The sequence below is a fragment of the Nerophis ophidion genome, linkage group LG15 (assembly GCF_033978795.1).
Source record: "Nerophis ophidion isolate RoL-2023_Sa linkage group LG15, RoL_Noph_v1.0, whole genome shotgun sequence".
Lineage (NCBI taxonomy): Eukaryota > Metazoa > Chordata > Actinopteri > Syngnathiformes > Syngnathidae > Nerophis > Nerophis ophidion.
Genome location: NC_084625.1, coordinates 32,923,757 through 32,949,944, shown reverse-complemented (window position 1 = coordinate 32,949,944; position 26,188 = coordinate 32,923,757). Strand labels below are relative to the sequence as shown.

At 42.3% G+C, this 26,188-nt stretch overlaps 1 protein-coding gene across 4 annotated transcripts in view; it reads left to right on the top strand.

The window, feature by feature from the left end:
• The window catches only part of sema5a (sema domain, seven thrombospondin repeats (type 1 and type 1-like), transmembrane domain (TM) and short cytoplasmic domain, (semaphorin) 5A), a 428,747-nt gene that overhangs the window by 289,732 nt on the left and 112,827 nt on the right, over positions 1-26,188 (top strand). For all 4 annotated transcript variants that reach the window (XR_009809834.1, XR_009809833.1, XR_009809835.1 and 1 more), the window contains exons 10-12: positions 7,285-7,489; positions 21,816-22,023; positions 25,797-25,914. Coding sequence is in view for 1 of the 4 variants with exons in the window: in XM_061922050.1 (XP_061778034.1) it covers positions 7,285-7,489; positions 21,816-22,023; positions 25,797-25,914 (531 nt within the window). In the remaining 3 variants the exon portion in view is untranslated. The remainder of the gene's footprint in view (positions 1-7,284; positions 7,490-21,815; positions 22,024-25,796; positions 25,915-26,188) is intronic.

Genomic DNA, 26,188 nt, shown 5'->3' with positions numbered 1-26,188 from the left:
AGCTACAACGGGGTTATAGTAACACAGATACGATTGTATATACGGCGGATACTGCAAATATCCAAAATAGTTTCTCTCGTTTTGATGAAATAACATTAGAAGGATTGTTACAACGTGTAAATGGAATAAAACAAACAACATGTTTACTTGACCCACTTCCTGGGAAACTTATCAAGGAGCTTTTTGTATTATTAGGTCCATCAGTGCTAAATATTATAAACTTATCACTTTCCTCGGGCACTGTTCCCGTTGCATTCAAAAAAGCGGTTATTCATCCTCTCCTTAAAAGACCTAACCTCGATCCTGACCTCATGGTAAACTACCGACCGGTGTCTCACCTTCCCTTTATTTCGAAAATCCTCGAAAAAATTGTTGCGGAGCAGCTAAATGAGCACTTAGCGTTTAACAATCTATGTGAAACCTTTCAATCCGGTTTCAGGGCAAATCACTCGACTGAGACAGCCCTCGCAAAATTGACTAATGATCTATTGCTAACGATGGACTCTGATGCGTCATCTATGTTGCTGCTCCTCGATCTTAGCGCTGCTTTCGATACCGTCGATCATAATATTTTATTAGAGCGTATCAAAATACGAATTGGTATGTCAGACTCAGCCCTGTCATGGTTTAACTCTTATCTTACTGATAGGATGCAGTGCGTCTCCTATAACAGTGTGACCTCGGACTATGTTAAGGTAACGTGTGGAGTTCCCCAGGGTTCGGTCCTTGGCCCTGTACTCTTCAGCATCTACATGCTGCCGCTAGGTGACGTCATACGCAAATACGGTATTAGCTTTCACTGTTATGCTGATGACACCCAACTCTACATGCCCCTAAAGCTGACCAACATGCCGGACTGTAGTCAGTTGGAAGCGTGTCTTAATGAAATTAAACAATGGATGTCCGCTAACTTTTTGCAACTTAATGCCAAAAAAACGGAAATGCTGATTATCGGTCCTGCTAGACACCGACCTCTATTTAATAATACAACTTTAACATTTGACAACCAAATAATAAAACAAGGTGACTCTGTAAAAAATCTGGGTATTATCTTCGACCCAACTCTCTCCTTTGAGTCACACATTAAAAGCGTTACTAAAACGGCCTTCTTTCATCTCCGTAATATCGCTAAAATTCGCTCCATTTTGTCCACTAAAGACGCCGAGATCATTATCCATGCGTTTGTTACGTCTCGTCTCGATTACTGTAACGTATTATTTTCGGGTCTCCCCATGTCTAGCATTATACGATTACAGTTGGTACAAAATGCGGCTGCTAGACTTTTGACAAGAACAAGAAAGTTTGATCATATTACGCCTGTACTGGCTCACCTGCACTGGCTTCCTGTGCACTTAAGATGTGACTTTAAGGTTTTATTACTTACGTATAAAATACTACACGGTCTAGCTCCAGCCTATCTTGCCGATTGTATTGTACCGTATGTCCCGGCAAGAAATCTGCGTTCAAAAGACTCCGGCTTATTAGTGATTCCTAGAGCTCAAAAAAAGTCTGCGGGCTATAGAGCGTTTTCCGTTCGGGCTCCAGTACTCTGGAATGCCCTCCCGGTAACAGTTCGAGATGCTACCTCAGTAGAAGCATTTAAGTCTCATCTTAAAACTCATTTGTATACTCTAGCCTTTAAATAGACCTCCTTTTTAGACCAGTTGATCTGCCGCTTCTTTTCTTTCTCCTATGTCCCCCCCTCCCTTGTGGAGGGGGTCCGGTCCGATGACCATGGATGAAGTACTGACTGTCCAGAGTCGAGACCCAGGATGGACCGCTCGTCGGGACCCAGGATGGACCGCTCGCCTGTATCGGTTGGGGACATCTCTACGCTGCTGATCCGCTTCAGATGGTTTCCTGTGGACGGGACTCTCGCTGCTGTCTTGGAGCCACTATGGATTGAACTTTCACAGTATCATGTTGGACCCGCTCGACATCCATTGCTTTCGGTCCCCTAGAGGGGGGGGGTTGCCCACATCTGAGGTCCTCTCCAAGGTTTCTCATAGTCAGCATTGTCGCTGGCGTCCCACTGAATGTGAATTCTCCCTGCCCACTGGGTGTGAGTTTTCCTTGCCCTTTTGTGGGTTCTTCCGAGGATGTTGTAGTCGTAATGATTTGTGCAGTCCTTTGAGACATTTGTGATTTGGGGCTATATAAATAAACATTGATTGATTGATTGATTTTACTCAAAATAGGTCATAAAATCTCAGCAACAAGCTATAATATCTTACTGAGATCATTTAGGAGGAAAACCCATAAAACAAGTAAAACGCTCTAACATAAAATCTGCTTAGTGAGAAGAATTATCTTATCTTACAGAAAATAAGCAAATATCACCCTTATTTGAGATATTTAATCTTACTTAGATTTCAGTTTTTGCAGTGTGCCTATGTTTATGTCATTGAATGGTCTGCTGTTTCCTCGCTTCCTTGCTTGCTGGAAGTTTTCTGGAGATCACAAATCATGCGTCTCACCTGGACAGAAGAAGTCTGAGGAGGTATTCCTACAGGTTGGTCCACTTTGACAGCTATTTAGCGAGAACGACACGAAAAGACGCCTCACCCACATTAAGTTTTCGCGAGGATCATGGGCATTCTTCATCTAAACGGAAATATATGAACATCGTAGCAGTTGACATTCTAATGACAGCAGACCATGTACAGTAAGCAATGTTTTACTGTGTTTGTTGGCTCTCATCAAGCCTGCAGTGAGTAATAATCAGTAATGAAGAAGAAAAAAAGCAAACGTTGTGATGCGTTTATTAAATACATTTTCCGCGTTTGCGTAAAATGAGCAAAACATGTCAATCTTAAATATCATTAAAAATGTGCCTGTTACTAAATTACATATATACTTGCGTCATGTATGTAAAAACGTAATTGAAATGTTTGGATGTTTTTTTAAGGGTTTTATAGCCGTAATTGTCCGGCTCCCATAGGCTCCATTTTTTTTGATCGCATTTATTTAATATTTAGAATGCAAAAAAATAAACAAATAACATCCATCATCGTGTCTTTCATAATAATTTTGAACGATTGGAAAAATTCCTCAAAAAGTGCAGTTTCCCTTTCACCCAAACCCAGAATGCAATGCAGTGGAAAATATTAAAGTCCCACAATATTTTTTTCCTTTTTAAAACACCTGCAAGACACTTTGATGTTTCTTAGCAGTGTATCTCTCGTACGGGTCCCATTTGGATAGGACCGCTTAACCCTCGCCTTCCAAAAGCCAAGCCCTTAAAGGGGAACCTTATCACAATTTCAGAAGGGTTAAAACCAATAAAAGTCAGTTACCAGTGGCTTATTTTATTTTTAGAAGTTTTTTTCAAAATTTTACCCATCCCGGAATATCCCTAAAAAAAGTTTTAAAGTGCCTGATTTTCGCTATCTTTGAAGACACCGTCCATTTTCCTGTGACATCATCCAGTGATGCCAATACGGATAGCACAGCAAGATATAGCGACATTAGCTCGGATTCAGACGCGGATTTCAGCGGCTTAAGCGATTCAACAGATTACACATGTATTGAAACGGATGGTTGGAGTATGGAGGCAGATAGCGAAAACAGAATTGAAGAAGAAACTGAAGCTATTGAGCGAATAGCTATTGACGCTATTCGGCCATGTCTGCCTTAGCATCGCCGGTAAAATGTGCAGACCAACGATCGGAAGTTTCGCATCTTGTGACACTGGATCAACTTAAATCCATCGATTGGTAAGTGTTTGTTTGGCATTAAATGTGGGTGGAGGGAAACGCTAGATGAAAATATAGTTTAAAATGTATATACAGCTAGCCTAAATAGCATGTTAGCATCGATTAGCTGGCAGTAATGCTGTGACCAAATATGTCTGATTAGCACATAAGTCAATAATCAACAAAACTCACCTTTGTGATTTAGTTGACTTTATCGTTGGAAATGCATCTGCAGGTTATCCATACATCTCTGTTCCATGTCTGCCTTAGCACCGCCGGTAAAATGTGCAGAAACTCCGGCACATTCAATGGGGGTCTGGCGGCAGATTTCTTCGACTTTATCGTTGGAAATGCATCTGCTTTGAGTGTCGCAGGATAACCACACAATCTTGCCATCTCTGTAGTAGCATAGCTTTTGTCGGTAAAGTGTGCGGAACAAACGACTGACCATTTTGTCGGCTTTCCCCACACCTTCGTATTTTGAACAAATTTCGTCCAATTTCTTGCCACTTTCGCAACTTGATTCTCTCCCTGTTAGTGTTGTTACACCCTCCGACAACACACCGACGAGGCATGATGTCTCCAAGGTTCCAGAAAACAGTCGAAAAAACGGAAAATAACAGAGCTGAGACGGGGTGTTTGTAATGTGTTTGAGAAAATGGCGGCTTTATTACCTAAGTGACGTCACGTTCTGACGTCATTGCTCCGAGAACGATAAATAGAAAGAAGTTTTAATTCGCCAAAATTCACCCATTTAGAGTTTAGAAATCGGTGAAAAAAATATATGGTCTTTTTTCTGCAACATCAAGGTATATATTGACGCTTACATAGGTCTGGTGATAATGTTCCCCTTTAAAGACTGAACTGCTCCCTCCCCATTTTCCAAAACATGCTTTTACACTGCCATTACTCGTCTTGGCAGATGACAGAAGGTGATCTGGTCCCACATTCAGCCAAATGATGTTTCTGTCCTTCACCAAAACTGCTAAAATCACACATCCATCATCGCTGTGCGTGTGCTCAAAGGATGTCACATCTGCGTCTTCACTGGACGGCAGATATATAATCATACAAAGCTTGTGTGTACAAGGCCAATGTCACCCAGGCTAAATGTGCTATCATGTGATATATGCTCCAACACAGAGTTTGCGTCACATCTGCAGGCAGCAACACAACATGAGCACATACAGTCTGGCATTCTGCTGGCCTTCACCACTCTCATTTCCCGTCTGCTGAAGTGGTGAGGGCGCTGATCCATTGCCCATCCATGGAAAAACCTCCATGACTCTCATCTGTCAGTCCAGGGAGGGCATGGGGATTGATCCGTATAAAGTGGCCGTGCTGTTGCTACCGGAGCTAGTCACTTGGAACTAATTACCACCCACGGTCCAGGTGCTGTTAACTGTAACCTGCATGGTATGGTACTTGCTGAGCCTTCAAGAGCGTTAAAAACTACAAACACAGTGGTAATATTCAAATAAAACTTAAATTATATGCAGTGTTTTCCATGCGTTCAAGACTGCCACATATAGATTTGGTGCAACCTGTTCATTCCCGCTCATAAACAGAACTAAACAAGATGTAGTCCTTTTTTGGCCCATATATGTTGTTGTGTAATTCATTATTTTATTTATGGCATTATATTCTGGTACCATATATCTGATTGTCAATAAATATTTAATCCTTTCAATGGTGAAATTTGAATATGTTTACAATTTCTAATCTTAAATGTTTGTAATTCTTGTTATGTTTTAATAAAAAAACATTTCTGCCATTATTTCCACTCTTGCTAGGATGCCGACCGACAGGACGCTCACATAATCCCGTTTGGATTGGATTTGGTTTAATGGATACAATGAAATACAATTAAGCATATATTGTCAACTTGTTTTTCCAATCGACTGGTACTTTTAAAACTGATGGCAAACATGAGCTAAAAAAAATGTGACTAGACTCCTCCGCTTTCATCTCTTCCATAGACATCATAGCTTGAGTTTCTTCATGCTCTTTCAGCATTTCCTCAGGCATCAAAACATCAGTAGAAGAGGACGCAAAATAGAAGAATACTAGCAGCCTATCTTCTTTTCTCTCATTTTTGAGCGCCGTTTTACCTCGTTCCGCAGGTACTGACTCAGTCCTGCTCGCCTCAAAGGTGCTCCTAATTTTAGGGATCAAACCTTTGGCTTGAGTCTATATTTTGTAGAGAGGTCCATATTTCCTCATTTTGCCATCATTTCAAAAAGTATGCGGCTTACGCCTTTTTTAGTTATATTGCAACAATGTAACTAGTTGACATGTTTGATCATTCCTTCCAATTCTGCACAAAAATATTATTATTCGGGATAAAGGATGGTTGGATGGTTCTTTTCCTCTTTGGTCCGGGTGACACAACGTCCACAGTTTCCAAAAAACAACTTGAGAGAGCATGCATAGAGCTATACAGGTTTGGCTTACTGTACAGGACAGGTAGCTACGTTCTGGCGCGGGATAGCAGGTTGTGCGGGCTTATGAAGGCAGGTCCTCTAATCAGCCACAGGTGCGATGATTGCTGGCGATTGATTGCCGCTGTTTGCCTCCGCCGGACTGGCACGCTCCTGGAAGTGCTTATTTTTAAAATTGCCTCCAGTCTTCTGTATCAGGCTGATGCTTGCCACATTTTATAGCTAAAACCGGGCATTTCCAAATGTGCTGAAACTCGTTAAATAATGAGCCTTAATTAACTTCTGCATTTATTTGGGGGGAATTTTACCTGTAAAACATTTTTTAGGTCCGCAACTATGAAATAAGTGACAGTGTTATCAGCATTAAACTGGGCTTTTAATACAACTCATACGCACTTGTGGTCTCATCTCTTAGACTGAGCGAAAACATATGTAACTTTTCAGCCCTATTTAGTGCGTTTTGCCAGCTTTATAGATGATAACCCAGGTCTGCTAGAGAGTAAGACAATGTAGCAGAAAGGTTCACTGTTGCCAACTTATAGACTTTGTTGCTATATCTAAAGTGGTCAGACACCTCTTTTTTAAAAACGACAAATCTATTGACTTTTTCTTGTATTATGGGGGACTTTTGGATCTCCTGTGGGCCATTCCTTGTCTAAATGCACTCACAGGTGGTTGCATCTTGTTTTTGATTTTTTTTTAAATGACAAGAAGTGAAAGAAGATTTGTACCTTTTCATGTTTTTTTTACTCACTTTTTCTCTTCAACAATTATATTCCTCTTTCCTACAGCGACCTTTTGCACATGCATCATGGCCAATTATGCAAATACCCGCCGGCTTCATTTAGCAACTCTTACCCTCAAAAAAGTATCCATTACCTAGCCTAGCCTTTTCCATATCTCCGCAAATACTGATGGTTTGTTCTCTTCTGCATTTAAATTGTACCATTTTCATAACTACATATGAATGCAAGTAAGAAAGAAAAAAAATAAAGAAATGGTGAAAATGGAATAATGTATATTTTTCTAGTACAATATTAAAGAAAATGTCACTTTCACTGGTAGAAAGTGGTCTTGACTAGATTGTTTCCGAACATCAAATCAACATTTATCAAACTAACATCACCACTCACAATTTGTCTCCACAGTGCGGCACCGTCGACTCAGGCTCCTACGTCAACTTGACAGAGAGAAACCTGCAAGACGCCCAGAAGTTTTTACTCATGCACGAGGTTGTCCAGCCCGTTGCTCCTGTGCCCTACTTCATGGAGGACAGCGTCCGCTTCAGCCATGTGGCCGTGGACGTGGTGCAGGGCAAAGACATGCTCTTTCACATCATTTATTTAGCTACTGGTAAGTAGCACATCCATCATGTCTCCACACAAGCAATGTGTTAACAGTACAGTCACATTTTGGGCGGCTGTTTGTTGAAAAAGAACTATAGGATCAATCTTAAAGCTCCCGTGTCTTTTTTTAAACGTGTAGTGATGCCTGGCAGCCTTTTTTTTTTTTTAAACAACTCTGTACAACGCTGCCCTCCAAGGTAAAGGCATCATGTATGTCCCCACATGGGAGCTGGTTCTTTTGGCCAGCTTCCAAATGCCTCTTCAGATGTTGTTGCTGAAATTGGTTTATTACCAAAAATATTCATATTCATTTTGAAATGAATTTATCCCGGCTTGGGCGGCACGGTGGGACAGGGGTTCGTTATGGGTTATACTTGTATAGCGCTTTTCTACCTTCAATGTACTCAAAGCGCTTTGACACTACTTCCACATTCACCCATTCACTCACACATTCACACACTACTGGCGGGAGCTGCCATGTCAAGGCCCTAACCACCACCCATCAGGAGCAAGGGTGAAGTGTCTTGTTCAAGGACACAACGGACGTGACGAGGTTGGTAGTAGGTGGGGATCGAACTAGGCACGCCACGCTGTCCCCACACAAGTGCATGTGCCTTACAATACGAAGGTCTTGGGTACGATCGCCGGGCTTGAGGTCCTTTTTGTGTGGAGTTTGCATGTTCTCCCCGTGAATGCGTGGGTACCCTACGGGTACTCCGGCTTCCTCCCACTTCCAAAGACATGCACCTGGGGATAGGTTGATTGGCAACACTAAATGGTCCCTAGTGTGTGAATGTGAGTGTGAATGTTGTCTGTCTATCTGTATTGGCCCTGTGATGAGGTGGCGCCTTGTCCAGGGTGTACGCCGCCTTCCGCCCGAATGCAGCTGAGATAGGCTCCAGCACCCCCTGTAGCCCCGAAAGGGAAAAGCGGTATACAATGGATGGATGCTCTTGTATTCTGCACTACCATGAGCTATTGCAAGTACATTTTGTTCTTAATCTGTACTGTAAAGTTCAAATTTGAATTACAATAAAAGGAAGTCTAAGTCTAAATATCCCGGCTGAACTACTGTTATCAGTTATAAAGGTATTCGAAGAGAACATTATTTATTCATGCCTTTTTACATATTAGGGCCATTTAATGATGACTTGACATGAAATTATTACAAATAGCACACTTAATACATTTAGCATGTCAGTATGTGGAATTAAATCACAGAATTGATTAAGCCAGGGGTGTCAAACTCATTTTAGATGGGGGGGTCACTTGGAGAAAAACCTACTCCCATGTAGGTCAGACTGGTAAAATCATGGCACGATAACTTAAAAATAAAGACAACTTCATATAGTTTTAATTGTTTAAGAATATAACAAGCATATTCTGAAAATCTACAAATCATAATGTAGTTTTTTTTTTACACTTACAAGTTGCGGTTAATAGTGTTCTGTCGTTATTTCTCTTTTCTGAATAAATTATGTGATAATGTTCATTAGTCAACTCATTGGTGTTCATTTTCAATCTATCAGGATGATATAATAATACCAAAATCAAATTCCAGGATGTTATTTATGTAGTTTGCTCATTTTCCTCGACTGCACTAATATAATGTGGTTTATTTATTTTTAAATATGTAGCACAATCTACAAAGATACAAATACTTGCTATTACGACATGTAGTGGACACTTTTAGAACAGCTGTTTCTTTCATTTAAAAATTTCAGCAAATTTTTGTACTCAGCAAAATCTTTCCACAGTCTGGATAATACCTGTTCGCGGACCTTACGTTTGACACCACTGGGTTAGGCAAATAGATCAAACAATGTACTAGAATGATCCAGTTTAAGAAACTGTTCAAACTACAAGTGTTTACAAAGTTCAAAGCACAACAATTATGACAAATTAGGGCAGAACAGTGGAACAGGGGTTAGTGCATGTGCCTCACAATACGAAGGTCCTGAGTAGTCCTGGGTTAAATCCCAGGCTCAAGGTCTTTCTGTGTGGAGTTTGCATGTCCTCCTCGTGAATGGCGTGGGTTCCCTCCGGGTACTCCGGTTTCCTCCCACCTCCAAAGACATGCACCTGGGGATAGATTGATTGGCAACACTAAATGGTCCCTAGTGTGTGAATGTTGTCTGTCTATCTGTGTTGGCCCTGTGATGAGGTGGCGACTTGTCCAGGGTGTACACCGCCTTCCGCCCGAATACAGCTGAGATAGGCTCCAGCGCCCCCACCCGTGACCCTGAACGGGACAAGCGGCAGAAAATGGATGGATAAATGGTCTTGAACTTATTGAAAATGATACAACTTTCATTTTATTTATTTGGGTGAATTATAACTGACTTAACTATGTATGAAGAGAATGGTGTACAAATTGAGAACAGAGTGAATATATGTGTGAGTAACTACTGTGAGTAGAAATGGGGTAGGATGGAATGAGCTGTGCTTCTTCCTACTCCTTTTCAGACATGTTAAAAGGGGAAAAAAAAGAAAAGAGAATGTGTATAATATTTAACGTATCATTTTGAAACGTAATATATGTTCAAAATAAACTTAACCTTAACCTTCACTTGGAAAAGTTCCAAGAACTGGCTCAACGAGTCTGATTGCATCACTCGGCAAGACTTGCAGTACAAAGTGCCTATAAGGTATTCCCTCAGTTGAGACAATACACAATAATTATGGAAAGGGCACACCGTATTTTTCGGACAATAAGTCGCAGTTTTTTTCATAGTTTGGCCGGTGGTGCGACTTATACTCAGGAGCGACTTATGTGTGAAATTATTAACACATTAGCGTAAAATATCAAATAATATTATTTAGCTCATTCACGTAAGAGACTTAGACATATAAGATTTCATGGGATTTAGCGATTAGGAGTGACAGATTGTTTGGTAAACGTATAGCATGTTCTATATGTTATAGTTATTTGAATGACTCTTACCATAATATGTTACGTTAACATATTTAAATTGCCTTTCAAATGTCTATTCTTGGTGGTGGGTTTTAGCAAATAAATTTCCCCCAGATATGCGACTTATGTGTGTTTTTTCCCTTCTTTATTATGGATTTTCGGCAGGTGCGACTTATACTCCGGAGCGACTTATACTCCAAAAAATACCGTACTTTTTGATGCATGGTGTACAGTCGTGCATTCTGGATATTTAAACCTGCTCCATATCAAAGCTGTGCAATTCGACACGTGGGAATTGTTAAAACAGTCTGCAAAAATAAAAAAGGAGTGAGAATAAAACACTTCATAAGTGATTATAACGACATCTTGCACGTATTCAGTCTCATTGTGTGTTGTCACCGACAATCAGCGCGCTGTTTGATCCCAGCAGTGGGACAATCTGCAATGACAGCCTGTGGAAGGAGTTATCAGTGGGACACTCAGCAGGCGTTTGCCGTTTAATATTGCTGCTTATGCAAGGGAGGGAAGAAAGTAAACTAAATTTAGATGCACTCGGCTTTGTTTTGTTTTGCTAAGAAATCTCCTCTGTGTTAATTTCAGTGCATGTGATGTGAATGAAAACATTTGAACCACTCCTTCTACTCACATTGTTTTTACTGCTTGAACTCACTCGGATTTGTTTTGGACAGCCGCTCATTTCGTTTGGGGTTCAAACTTTTTCGATTTTTTAAATATAGGATTCCTGCATCCAATTATCAGCATCCTTAATATTCCTCACCTTGAGCAGAGCTATTTGCAATTCACTCACTCTGCACCTAATTACTTCTTGCTCCTGCCAAGGGACTTCATGTGTAATAGATGATGTTGGTTTTAGCTCTCCCCAAGGAAAACCGCCCCTAATTTTGTCTCCTGAGAGGCCCAGCTCGCCTAAATGGAAAAAGTTCAGGGTGTATTCATTTGTTTCTGCACTCTCATAACTTGCAGTTGCGTTCAACTCCTTAAAGAAAATATTGTTCTTTGGATCGGGTTACAGAACCTAGATTTGTGTGTAGGATGTGTTTTTACGTCCAGCAAGGAGGCTTTGGTTGTGGAATTTGTCACACTTTTATGTTTGCTACTTGCCAAGATTTTGAATGTTATATCTCGAAAGATCCCTAGTTTTAAGATTTTTTTCGTCATTGAGTTGACATTTTGCAAATTTGGACCTTAAAGTACAGTAGTACCAAAGACATGCACCTGGGGATAGGCCTCTCCCACCTTCAAAGACCTGGGGATACCGTATTTCCTTGAATAGCCCCTTGAATAGCCGCTGGGGCGCCAATTAATTTGAAACTTCTTCTCACTCCTGAGCATATTCAAGGCATGCGGTAAAAGTAAGCAGGCGCTGATCATTTTAAAACCCCTTCTCGCCCCTGCGCTTACCAATGGCATGCAGTAAAAAATTGAGTGTGTCATAAATAAAAATTAATTATAATCTTCTGTGGCCGCGGCCCAGTGGTTGAGGACCACTGCTGTACAACACGTCATCGCGCCCACCTTTGCACCATGCTATCTGCGTGCCGGTAGGACGCATGCATTTCGCTGCTGCTCTCACGAGAATGGAATGCATACTTGGTCAACAGCCATACCTTTTACACTGATGGTTGTGATATAAACAATTTTAACACTCTTACTAATATGAGCCACCCTCTGTGAACCCTAACCAAACAAGAATAACAAACACATTTCTGGAGAACATTGGCTCTGTAACACATTATAAACGCAATATAAGAATTACCCAGAATTCCAATGCATCCATGACTCTTGGCTATATTATACACGCGCCCCCCACCCCCCTCTCCGTGCGTCGGTTGAGGTGGGGGTTGGTGTGCTAGCGGGTGTATAATATAGCCAGGAGTCATGGATGCATTGGAATTCTGGGTAATTCTTTTGTTGCGTTTATAATGTGTTACAGAGCCAATGTTTTCCAGAAATGTGTTTGTTATTCTTGTTTGGTTAGGGTTCACAGAGTTTGGCGCATATTAGTAAGAGTGTTAAAATTGTTTTATATCACAACCATTAGTGTGATCTGTATGGATGTGGAACAAGACCTGTGTTTTACCTGGCAGTAATTCAAGGCAGGTGCATATTACATGCCTGGTGGCTATTCCAGGAAATACGGTAGATTGATTGTCAACACTACATGGTTCCTAGTGTGGGAATGTGAGTGTGAATGTTGTCCATCTGTGTTGGCCCTATGATGAGATGGCAACTTGTCCAGGGTGTACCCCACCTTCCGCTTGAATGCAGCTGAGATAGGCTCCAGCACCCCCCGTGACCCTGAACAGGACAAGCTGTAGAAAATGGATGGATGGGCAGTAGTACCTCAATTTACAAGTCTAATTGTGAATGACAGAGCTCTTAACTGAAAACACTTGTATCTCAAATCAACGTACCCACCTGAAATGAATTGAAATCAATTGAATTGGTTCTTAGCCATCCATCCATCCATTTTCTACCGCTTATTCCCTTTTGGGGTCACGGGGGGCGCTGGCGCCTATCTCAGCTACAATCGGGCGGAAGGCGGGGTACACGGGGTAAAAAAAAAAACACATCTAGATTGTTGTGACTGGTTTTGTTCTTATTTTCTGAGGTTTTTTCTTGAGCATGTTGCCAGTACTCCTAAGCCTCATTTGTTTACGTTTCCTGTTGCTAGGTGTACTGAGCGCTCCACACCAGATTTGTTTATTTAATTCCCATTTCATTTTTAATTAGTCATTTGCCTTTATATACCGTGTCACCAAACCTATATTTGTGCTTCCATTGTTCGCTACACACAACAGGTAAGTTAGCGCCAAGCTACACAAAGATAGTGTTCCTTTGTTTAGCTTTTTGGTTTGTGTCATTGCTTTCTGCTATGCTAGGTAAGCCTCGAGCTTCATTTGCTCAATTTTAGCGAAACAGTTTCTTTTGTATTTTTGTTTTCATCAATGGAATAAGAGCATCATTCTTACCTGCATGTTGCTTCCTGCCATCCTTTGTATATTTGGAAGACACGGCAGTCGCAACAATGCGCCCTCAACATAACATAGATAAGACATGTTGTATGAAAACAATACGTTGAGTAATATAAACAGCTACAATAGTTTTATGAAGTCATGTAATGATAATGTACAGCAGGGGTCTCAAACTCACTTTACCTGGGGGCCACTGGATGCAGAGTCTGGGTGAGGCTGGGCCGCAAGAAAAGATTTCCGAAAAAATGTTTTGCTTACTCCTCAGCATGTCTGCTTGTATAATGATGTTTCAAATTGTATTCCTTGTGCACCGCAACTTTCTCTGTGCAAATAAGACACGTTGGGGTGCCCCTGTGCTCAACAAAGAAATATTGCATCTCCCACTCTTCCTGGAAGTGTCTTTGCTCATCACAAACCTTTCTCTTCAATGCAGGCTTTGAAAAAGACATGTTTGGGGTTGTGGAATATATTTGTATTAAGCCCACCCACGGAGAATAATGTTATCTCCGCAATGTGTGTTGTTCCGCTTATCCTCCCTACAGCAACACGGCGGTCGGCGGATAATAGCCAAGAAAATAGCGTGATAGCGAGCGCAAAAATGTGACGGCTATCCGGCATCATATAAAAATATACGTAGTGTTCATGGACCGCTCGCCTGTGTATCCATCCGCTTGGGATGGTTTCCTGCTGGCTCCACTTTGGACGGGACTTTCGTTACTTTATTGGATCCACTCTGGTCTGGATTCTCACGGTTATGTTAGATTCACTATGGATTGGACTTTCACAATATCATGTTAGATCCGCTCGACATCCATTGCTTTCGGTCCTCTAGGTCAGTGGTTCTCAACCTATTTTTAGGGATGTACCCCCCTGTGAACATTTTTTTTCATTCAAGTACCCCCTAATCAGAGCAAAGCATTTTTGTTTGCAAAAAAAGAGAAAAAGAAGTAAAATGTAGCACTATGTCATCAGTTTCTGATTTATTAAATTGTATAACAGTGCAAATCATTGCTCATTTGTAGTGGTCTTTCTTGAACTATTTGGAAAAAAAGATATAAAAAAATACTAAAAACAAACATAAACAAGTGATTCAATTACAAATGCAGATATCTACACAGAAGTATTCATCAACTTAAAGTGCCTTCTTAGGGAATTGTAATAGAGATCCATCTGGATTCATCAATTTCATTCTAAACATTTCTTCACAAAAAAATAAATCTTTCACGTCAATATTTATGGAACACGTCCACAAAAAATCTAGCTGTCAACACTGAATATTGCATTGTTGCATTTCTTTTCACAGTTTATGAACTTACGTACATTCATATTTTGTTGAAGTATTATTCAATAAATATATTTATAAAGGATTTTTGAATTGTTGCTATTTTTAGAATATTAAAAAAAAAATTCAAATACCCCTTGGCATACCTTCAAGTACCTCCAGGGGTACGCGTACCCCCATTTGAGAACCACTGCTTTAGGGGGGTGTGGTTGCCCACATATGCGGTCCTCTCCAAGGTTTCTCATAGTCATCGTTGTCGACGTCCCACTGGGGTGAGTTTTTCCTTGCCCGTAAGTGGGCTCTACCGAGAATGTCCCTGTGGTTTGTGCAGCCCTTTGAGGCACTCGTGATTTAGGGATATATAAATAAACATTGATTGATTGATTAATTGATTGATTGATCGTGTGAGGCAATGCAAATTAAACAATAAAAAAATAAAATAACAATTTGAATCAGTCCAGGTTATCAGGGACTGTTATTACCGACTGCAGCCAGGCACGTAAGAAAACCCTCGTCTCCATGGCAACGCCTCTGTCGTTTTCACTCACTTGCCGCTTTTCCACTAACGCAGGGGTAGGCAACCTAGAACATTGAGAGACCCCTTTTGGACCCAGATAACACAACGCTGTCAAGCGCCATTCATATAAAACTCGGGGGCCGCACTAACATTAAACTTTCAAATACAAAATAACGTCTCGCGGGCCGCGATTGGCCCGCAGGCCAGGTGTCTGAGTCCCCTGATGTACAGTATTTAACTTAGAGAGTGGAATTTCACGGTATCCTCTAAAACTGCATCTCCCCCAAACACACCATCTGCAGCATCACCATACTTTCATGGATATATGTATGCAGACTGCCAGTCTAAGCTCAAACCGCCCCATCAAATCTACTACACGCTCCGTCATGTTTTTGATTATGTATTTCTTTAATTCAATGAACATCATCCATTTCTCCTCAGTCTTTACCACTCACTTCCTTCTTCGTCTGTTTGGAAAAAAAATAGAATTTTTTGCTATACGCTAATGCTAGCGGGTTCTGAGGTTCACTGTGGCATTAGATGTGCCAACTAATGGTGGGGATGCCTGTAATTCTAATTGTTGCTTGCAACCTAAACCCTACCAAGAGATAGCTCTTGTCTCAAAAAGCTCTGAAGTTAAGGTACCACTGTATTCAGTAAGTTTAAGAAGCTTTACAATAGTGTATTCAAATGTTTACAATCTAGAGTTGATGCTGGAAATTAGACAGTTTAAAAGTGTGGACCCGTTGTGTGTTCTTTTGCACTTACCTTTCAGATGTGCTGAATAAAATGCTAAATAGTGCTCTTAAAACGGTTATTAAATCACATTGCACATCTTCTCCCAGTATTGTGGGTGTTTTGCTAATTAGCATATATTCTTGATATTAATGAAGACAGAGACGCAAAATGGATTGCACGCCTTATTGTGCTCACTTAAAGGGATGGGATTTGATACGATTCTTCCGGTTTGGAGTCCACTTTCGATTCTACTTAGCAATTAGGTTATTTATCAATTGTCTTCTCATTTCTTCCATCCATCCATCCATCCATCCATCCATCCATCCATCCATTTTCTACCGCTTATTCCCTTTTGGGGTTGCGGGGGGCAAAAAAAGAAAACCAAATTGTGGATTAACAATTTTTTTGGAGTTGAGAGGTAACATGACCTTACACAGCCAACAGTGAAGTTTTTTGAAAATAAATATAATAAATAAATATTCTCCAGTAGAATTTAACAAAATATATCATATGTAGAAATTACACAATAACCTTTAGCAACATGTGATATTAACCCAATACATGCAAAGTGAGATATGTCAAGCCTTATTTTGATATAATTTTGATGATTATGGATTACAATTTATGAAAACCTTAAAATGAAAACACTCTAAGCCAGTGGTTCTTAACTTTTTAAATACACCAATGGTGCAACTGGACACATCCTCAGTGATGTAACCTAGGATCACAGGGGGTTTCGGGTCTTTCAACAATCAGACCCCCTCCCCTAGGCGACCCAGCCGGGGTTGATCAGGCCCCAGCCTGTGTCCACGTAGCGCTACTGCCCTACATGCCACGCCTCTCCCCTCCTGATCCACAGCCACCTTGATGCCACTTCTGCTGCATCTGTGACTAACTTCATGGCCCTTTGCTGGCTGGCCCCTGTGATGCCAAGCATTCTGTAGGCCCTGCAGAGAGATTTGCCCACAAACCCTCGACACCCCACTTCAACCGGCCGGCACATCGCTCGCCACCCATTGCTCCGACACTCCTCCACAAGCTGAGAGTACTTTGCACTCTTCCTCTCATTGGCCTCCTCCATACGGTCCTCCCAAGGCACTGTGAGCTCCAAGAGGATTACCTGCTTGGAGGCCACTGAGGTGAGCACAATATCTGGCCTTAGTGTTGTTTTAGCAACCACGTCAGGGAACTTCAACTGCTTTCCCAGATCAACTGACAGCTCCCAGTCGCGTGCTGTTGCCAACAGGCCAGACGAGGTGTTCCGGGCAGCCGGTGTTGACTTCTCCCCAGCTCTGATGAAAGCAGTACTCTTCACTGGGCGGAGGCTCTTGCTGTGACTGACTCCCCTGCAGATGGCATCAGCTATGGCCTTCAGGACCTGGTCATGTCGCCAGCGGTACCGCCCTTCACCCAGGGCTTTTGGACAACAGCTTAGGATGTGCTCCAAGGTTCCTCTCCTCTGGCAGAGGGGGCACCCTGGTGTCTCCACCTTTCCCCAGGTGAAGAGGTTGGATGGACTTGGCAGCACATCGTAGACCGCCTGGATCAAGAACTTTATTCGATGGGGTTCGGCTTTCCAGAGCTCGGTCCATGTGACCTTACGCTCTGATACTTGTTCCCATCTCGTCCAGGCGCCCTGTTGCCGCATTCCCGCCATCTGGCAGGCTCGCCTTTCCTCAACTCCTGCTCGCACTTCCTCGAGGATCAGTGACCTCTTCTCTTTCCCCTGCGCCTTATCATAGCGAGGTGTTCTTCTGCTACCTAAGCCAGATCTCCCCTGCGCCACTGTTCCCACCAAAACCTTTTGCCGTAGCCTTGCCTCTGCAACATCCACAGCCTCGACAGCTCTCCACTTCCGCCCCGTCCTGACTTCAATCCCAGCCTGTGCAACCTTTGGGTCACTGGACTCCCGATACTGTAGGAGCTCCCTGGACCGTGTCACCATGAACTCCTCGCTCAGGCTGCTGATGGGGAGCTTCAGTTTGTTGTTATGCCCGTATAGAGCAATGCTGCTCAGGCTTCGCGGCAGTCCTAGCCACCTGCGCAGGAACCTACTGACCCTCATCTCAAAGCCTTCCACCGTTGAAATGGGGACTTCGTACACCATGAGGGGCCAGAGGATCCGAGGGAGAATCCCGTGCTGGTAAATCCAGGCCTTGAACTTGCCAGGAAGGCCAGACTTATCCACCACGGTCAGCCAGGTCTCCAGGTCTTGGTTGGTCGATCTTGTGGAGGCTGCGTCTCTCAGGCTGCAATTAAACACCTTTCCCAAGCTCTTCACAGGTTCCTCGGTGAGTGATGGTATTTTGGTGGTGCCAAGTGAGAAGCAGAACTTGCCAGTAACCTTTCCTTTCTTTAGCACTAGGACCCTCGACTTGGCCGGCTTGAAGTTCATGCGAGCCCAGGAAATCACCTCCTGAAGGCCATTCAAGATCCACCTGCAACCTGGGACGGATGCAGTGGTCACTGTCAGGTCGTCCATGAAGGCTCGGATGGGTGGCTGCCGGACTCCAGACCTGGAGAGGGGACCTCTGCACTGAACTTCCGCAGACTTCACCAGCATGTTCATGGCGAGCGCAAAGAGGATGACTGAGATCGTACAGCCAGTGATGATCCCCTTTTCAAGCCTGTGCCAGTCGGAGGTTGTTTTTCGGAGGAGACTCTTAGATGGAAGTTGGCATAGTAGTCCAGAATGAGGTCTCTGAACTTCTTTGGAATGTGATGCCGATTCAGTGCCTCTTCGACCAGCTTGTGGGGTATGGATCCATAGGCATTTTCGAGGTCCAGCCACAGAACAGCCAGGTCCCCCTTATTCTCCCTGGCTTCCCTGATGAGCTGAGTGACCACGCCTGTGTGCTCCAGACATCCAGATACCTCTGGGATCCCTCCTTTCTGGACCGATGTATCAATGTAGGAGTTCTTCAGGAGGTAGTCTGTCAGTCGCCTGGCCATGAGGCTGAAGAAGATCTTCCCTTCAACACTCAGCAACGAGATGGTTCGGAACTGATTGATGTTCTTAGACTTCTCCTCCTTTGGGATCCACACACCCTCTGCCTGTCTCCACTGGTCTGCTACCTTGCCCCTCCTCCAGATCACCTTCAAGATTCTCCAGAGTCTGTGGAGTAGTCTTGGACAGTTCTTATAGACCTTATAAGGTACTCCACTGGGCCCTGGAGCTGAGCTCGTCCTTGCCCTGCGGACCACCTCCTGGATTTCCTTCCAGCCGGGCTCTTTCCCATCGAAGTCAAGCGTTGGTGTTGGTGGATTGATCAAGGACCTGCAGGGGCCTAGGTCTTGTTCTCTGCAGAACCAAACCCCACCAGTTTCATATACTCATTCACCGAACCTTTCTTTAGTGAAAAATAAAAATAAAACATTTTCAAATTCAAGACAAAGTTGTATGTTTTTGGTAACACTTTAGTATGGGGAACATGTTCTAAGTAACAAAGACTTCATTTAGAGTTATTTGGTTAGGGTCAGGGTTAGGGTTATAATAAGGCCATGCCAAATAAGGCATTAATAAGTACTTAATAATGACTAGTTAAGAGCCAATATGTTACTAATTTGCATGTTAATAAGCAACTAATTAATGGTAAATATGTTCCCCATACTAAAGTGTTACCATTTTTTTTTACTGTTGCACAAAATGAACCGTGCATGAACATCACCTTGTTCAAAAAACAAAACCAACACAGTGCATGAATTCACAATAAATGATACACCTGCAAATCATTCAGCCGATAGGGAGAAGTTTGTATTTACACGATGTGTCGGGTGTGTTTTGACCTCCGCCGAACCCCTGAGGCCGACTCACCGAACCCCTATGGTTCGATCGAACCCAGGTTAAGGACTACTGTTCTAAGCCATTATGATCAAAATCATCTTAAATAAAGTCTTGATATATTTTACTTTGCATGGAAGGAGTTGATATCACATGTTAGTTTCACATTTGAAGTTGAATTGTTGACATTGTTGAACTTTTCCATATTTATTTTTTGGACTTTCACCTGTTTAATAGATGACTGAGTGAAAATCTGGTTGGAGGAAAACTTCTCTCTGACTACAATTGAACAGTCACCTACCGAAAAATAGTTGCAAGTTTTTGACCACAGACTTAGTCGCTGCTCCAGGACATTCGTCCAGCGGCAGATGTGAACTGGACTACTGCCCGTCTCAGGGCCAGTCAAAATCTGTCTCTCATGAGACTCAACTAAATTAGAAGGCAGTCATTTAGTTGTTACAAATAATAGCGCTAACATTATAGACAGTGTTTTGTTAGTACCTGTTGTAATTACGGCAGATGACTTCTGCCGCCTGGTATGGGTTCAGCGCTGTCCAAAAAACGCGACTTTGATTTATAGTTATTGCATCCTGTATGTTCAAATGTTTCAGAATATCATTCGCATGTCGTCTTGATGAAATTGCAGCCTTGCAATTATTACGAGTCGTGCTGTTCAGTTCAGTTTCAGTTTATTTGGAAGCTGCATACGACACAATTCCAGTTGTCTCTTTACAACACGTCCGAAAAGGATTAAGAAGAAGCAGAGCTTATTTGATCCTACCCCTTTTCATACCATAACGATTTTATCCAATTTCATTGTTCTCTGTAACAGAACAGTGAACAAAAAAATAATAAATAAATAAATAAATAGTAAGCATACAAATATTAAATAAATAGTATTTGTCTCAATTAAAAAAGGGTGGGGAAAGGTGTGATCAATTTTCTACTGCTCGTCCCTTTTTTGGGGTTGTGGGGAGTGCTGGAGCCTGGAGCATTCGGGCAGAAGGCGGGGTACACTCTGGACAAGTCGCCACCTCATCGCAGTGACTAGGATGGTAGAAGGTGGGGATTGAACCAGGAACCCTTAGGTTGCTGGCACAGTGACTCTCCCAACCGCACCACCCCATTTAGTGTTGCCAATCAACCTATCCCCAGGTGCATGTCTTTGGAAGTGGGAGGAAGCCGGAGTACCCGGAGGGAACCCACGCACTCACGGGGAGAACATACAAACTCCACAGAGAAAGATCCCGAGCCCAGGATTGAACCCAGGACTACTCAGGACCTTCGTATTGTGAGGCAGACGCACTAACCCCTCTATCACCGTGCTGCTGCCGGGCCAGTTCTAATACTTATCAAATATCATCCTGGGGGCCATAGATAATTCTTGACTTTGACACCCCTGCTATAGAACTACAACTGGTTGGGAACTAACAGTGTTCGAATTGTAATCCAAATATGATTAGTAGTAAAATACCTTCGTATTGTGAGGCACATGCACTAACCCCTGTCCTACCGTGCTGCAGGGCTCTAGATGTTCATCATAATTCTTGTTCTATGTACTTTGTGAACACTTGTAGTTTGAACAGTCTCTTTAACTGAATTGGTGCTCTGTTTGTTTGATGTCTTTGGTTAATCTGTTCCATAATTTAATTCCACATACAGATATGCTAAAAGTTGTAAGTGTTGTAAGAGCATACGGATGTTTTAAATTAGATTTTCGTCTAAGGTTATATTTCTCCTCAGCTGTGATAAAGACTTTTGAGCGTTTCTGCCGCTGCGGGCGCCCTGTTGCTATCTGACGTCACTATGCATGTTGCGTAATAACGTCATCCCGCCCGCCGGAATCGTTACGGGAATCGTTTGAAAAAATGATACACTGAAGAACCGGTTTTCGATTCCCATCCCTCCACTTAACAGACGCAATGCACTTTGCACAAGTTTTGTATATCAGCTTTGTGTGTACTATCAAGTTAGCACATGTTTTAGTACACGCAAACCTTTAGGCCCTGAATGTTATTCACACAGCAGTTGTCTACTTTTTGAATGAATCACTGCACAGCATGAATGCCTTGCTTAAAAGCTCTGTTCCATCCTCTCGCTCCTAGATTACGGCACCATCAGAAAAGTGCTCTCCCCACTCAATCAGTCCACAGGGAGCTGCCTTTTGGAAGAGATCGAACTGTTCCCGCCCAGGAAGAGGCAGCCCATCCGGAGCCTGCTGATCCTGCACAGCCGAAGCGAGCTCTACGTGGGAGTACGAGACCAGGTCATCAAGATCCCCCTGAAGAGGTGTAGCTACCACAAGAGCAGAGAGTGAGTACACACGCAAGCAAACACTATTAATCTCAATGGAAAGTGTCCAAAGCAAATTTAAAGCTCTCTCTTCCGTGAAGTACTTTTTATCTTGACTTGGGGGCTTTGGTTCAGACTTTAAGAGTATATATATATATATATATATATATATGTATATATACGGACTTCTTTTTTTAGAGGTGCCCATGGCAGCCCCCTCACTGTCACGCATAGGCTGCTGCTGGAGCTGTGTGTGGTTATCGGCCGTATCAAATGTCGTTGTCAAGCTGGCAGTCCGTCAAGTGTAAAACCTGAGACAGAGGCTGGGGTGTAAGGACTCAACACGAGGGCGGGATCCCATCCATCATCGCACACGGGAAGAATCACAACAGCATTCCTTCAGGTCTCTTTCAATGGGGAGGAACTGCAAGCTTATATCATGGCTGTGGCTTTGTGATATTTACTGATGGTGCTTTGTCACCTTTTGGTTGCAATATTTCTCTCTGTCCCTTTGCTTAATCTTTCATTTCCACCCCCTTCAGCCCCATCCAAAACCATGCATTTTCTCGTTGCTTGGGTTGCATTTTTAATGTCGACATGTTCCTCATTGTTATGGAAACCCGCAGAACTTGGACCATATTTCACTGGGCCTGACAGTGCTGCTTGATGTCACCATGAGACTCATAACTATAAGAAAAGACCTGTCAGGCTGTTCACTGCTTTTAAAATAAAGCTACAATGGATTTGTTGGGAGATATTCTCAACAAACACAAGTATTAAGGCACAAATCCTGTTAGACCGTGACTGAAAGCTCGAAGCCAAGTCCATAAATGCATGCTTGAAAATGTTTGTTGTGCGAAAAATGACTTGAGATGCAATAGAACACAAATAGTGAGCCAGGACATCTCAGGGTTTCCCACACATTCATTTATTTGTGGCGGCCCACCACGAAAGAATTGCGGCCGCCACAAATAGATTTAAAAAATAAATAAATAATAATAATGTTTATTCATTTATTTTCGGCTTTTGACTCGCTCGACCGCTCATAAAAGCAATGGGACTCTGTCTGTGAATGGAGCTTGTAGTTACAACTCCGGTGCAGTTGGTGGCGGTTGCCTACTATGCATTGTAACTCTGCCAATGTAATCAGGGGCGCTGCTAGGGATTTTGGGCCCCATGAAAAGAATCTTTACAGGGCCCCCAACACATAATTTCATATAATTTCATCATCATTAGGGGCCTCTCTAGGCCCCCCTCCATCATGGGCCCCTAGAATCTGTCTCCTTTACCCCTGAATGTAATTATATTCCAACTCCGCATTCTTATTGGTCATCGCCGCTGCCCCCGCCTGACCGCACCACCACATGCCTGACCTGTGGGAAACACTGCATCTAACTTCAATGACCTCTGACTTCACCAATATTCTTTCAAAATGAAAAATACATCAAAAAGTATCACTAATATATTCATATTGCTAAAAAGGAGGACTGACTTGTTCCCTTGGACAGAGTTTATACAAAGAAAAGTTTGTATTTCGAAGCAAATTTCTCCAGACGAAACAATGAATAATGGCTTCCAGCCTTAACAAAAGTCTGCATTTTAGTAAAGGTTTGTACACTTGGAACACAAGACAAAGTGCTATAGAGTACTGTATGTCAAACAAACATAACAAAGGGGTGATCAATCAAGGTTCTATTTAATAACAAAGCCAAAACAACAACAACTGGCTGAACTATCCTCATTTTTAGTCGCCTTGCTGACACGCACACACAGACTGTCACTAGCCCTGTGGTGCACTCACAGTTTGAAATCTCAAAACTTCTTACCTTAAACAGCCAGGTCGCTACAATGATTAGGAGTAAAAATGCATTTTACTTTGTCACTATAGGAAGAGGACTCATATGGCCCCATTCTTCGCAGTTTACCTCACATGAAACGTGACAAATCGGGGAGTGCACTATCTATTTTAGTTACCAGATGGTAGTAGAGTGTTGAATATCCTAATATTCGTTTTGTTGCATTGCTATGGTTATGTCCTGGATGTTTGAAACCACACATTGCTTTTCCATTGCTTTTGGTGCGTACAAGTTGTCCTGGGAAATCAAAATTTCCGAGTTCCAAATTTATAATTTCAACTGGAACGTCCCTCGAGGTCGGATTTCACAGCATTCACCCCTGAGTTTGTTTCAAGGATGGCTGCTCTGTAACCAAGCATATCCGCATCTATAATTATTATACTATTATTAAGACTTCTGTTTAGTTTTTATTGCAGTAAATCAGCTATATAAAATGTACTGTTGTACGTTCCTAACGTAAACTAGATTTATTTCTGCTCCCACGTTTCACCATCTCTTCGTGCTTGCGTCTATAACCAGCAGTTAATTCTCCTTATATTCGGCTTCAAAAAGATAAAGTTGTGAATTTCCATTTGTCCAAAGAAGGTCATCTTCGCCGTTTATCACAAAGTCAGCCACGATTAGATCACATGCGTGTGTTGCCGGAAGACGGAAGTGCGTTGCTATGGGCACGATAATAAATGCGCTAAGGAAATAAGTTCCAAATAATACTTCAAATGAGCAAAATACAGGTAATATTGTACATATTACATGTGGTTGTGAATGTGTCTGTTACTACATTATATATGGATTTTCAGTGTGTATATAAAACGTTGATGGAGAGTTTTTGAAGTTGTTTTCGAGGGATTTGAAGGCTACAGCGGTGACTCCCATCAGCCGTATCTTGCAAGTTAGTTTTTTTGTCTTCAGAATCCTAAAAAAAAAAAAAGGTCTGTTCTTGTAATAATTGTGAACAATAGGCAAAATTCCCAAAAAAAAGAGTGCAGTTACTTTTTAAGGCGCCTCTATGTATTTAAACCAGGGGTATCAAACTCATTTTAGCTCAGGGGCCGCATGGAGGAAAATCTATTTCCAAGTGAGCCGGAATGGTAAAATCATGGCATGATAAGTTAAAAATAAAGACAACTTCAGATTGTCTTTTTGGTTTTACTTTGGCCAAAGATAGAACAAGCACATTCTGAAAACATACAAATCACAAATAATACTTCAAAACGCTTCAAATTTGTTGAAAATTCTGAGGAAATTGATGCAGTTTGAAAAACACAATGAGCTTGGACTTCATCTCAATGTATCTAAAAAGACAGGATTAAACTCTAAATCACTGTCTTTCTGGGATTGAACACAAAACACCACATGTAAACTCTTCTTGGTATCAAATACCTCCTTTGTCATGTCCACGTATATATCCAGTGCTAACTCAACAAACCGTAATAAATGGCGGTAAAGCTATTCAAAAGGGGTGAATTCACTTTTCTCGTGTTTGACACAGACATTTTGGGGGAGTAAGGGTGCCTTATGACCATGTGGAGGAGGAGCCACAGTCACCCTTAACTGTGTACCTCTTGCTTAGGCCCTGGTATAAACAGTTTGCTTGCCTAATAGAATTGCTATTGTGACATCCAGTGGACACATTTAGAATAGCAGTTTCTTTCGATACAAAAAAAACAGCTAATTTTTATACTTGGCAAATTCTTCATGCGGGCCAGATACGCGGGCCATACACTTGACAACCCTGATTTAAACCATTACCCCAACCCTCAGGCCTACTGGGTGTGACATCTGGGTCCTAGTGCCCGCTGACACTAACAATTTAACTTAAACATCATGCTAGCTTAGCCTAGTTGAAAGGGAAAAAACTACTGCTCCCAGCTTTTATAGGCTGTCAGGTAAACAAAAATGATAAGAAAGTAACTCATATTGTGACTTCTTCCTCGCCAGAGCATGTGTCGGGGCCAGAGACCCTTACTGTGGTTGGGATCTGCTACTGAAGAAATGCACCACCTTAGAGGAGAGCGCCAGGATGAACCAATGGGAGCAGAGCATCACAAAGTGCCCTGTGAGTATCTATTTATGTCTGCGCTCTGCTTCTTCAGAAATTGCACGCCTGTCTTTTATTTTGTTTTAATGCACGTCATTTTCAAGACCCGAGGCCCTGCTCTGCATCCTTGGCTGCAAACATGGCTAGTGGCAAGAAAAGCTATCGAGCACGCACACGCTGTCACACCGTTCTCGTAGCTGAGAGCCTTCTTGGTAATCAACAGAAGCTGTTGCATGACTTTCTACATTGCTACACTTGGCCCCCAAGCACAGGGAATGAGGGTGTTTTGCAT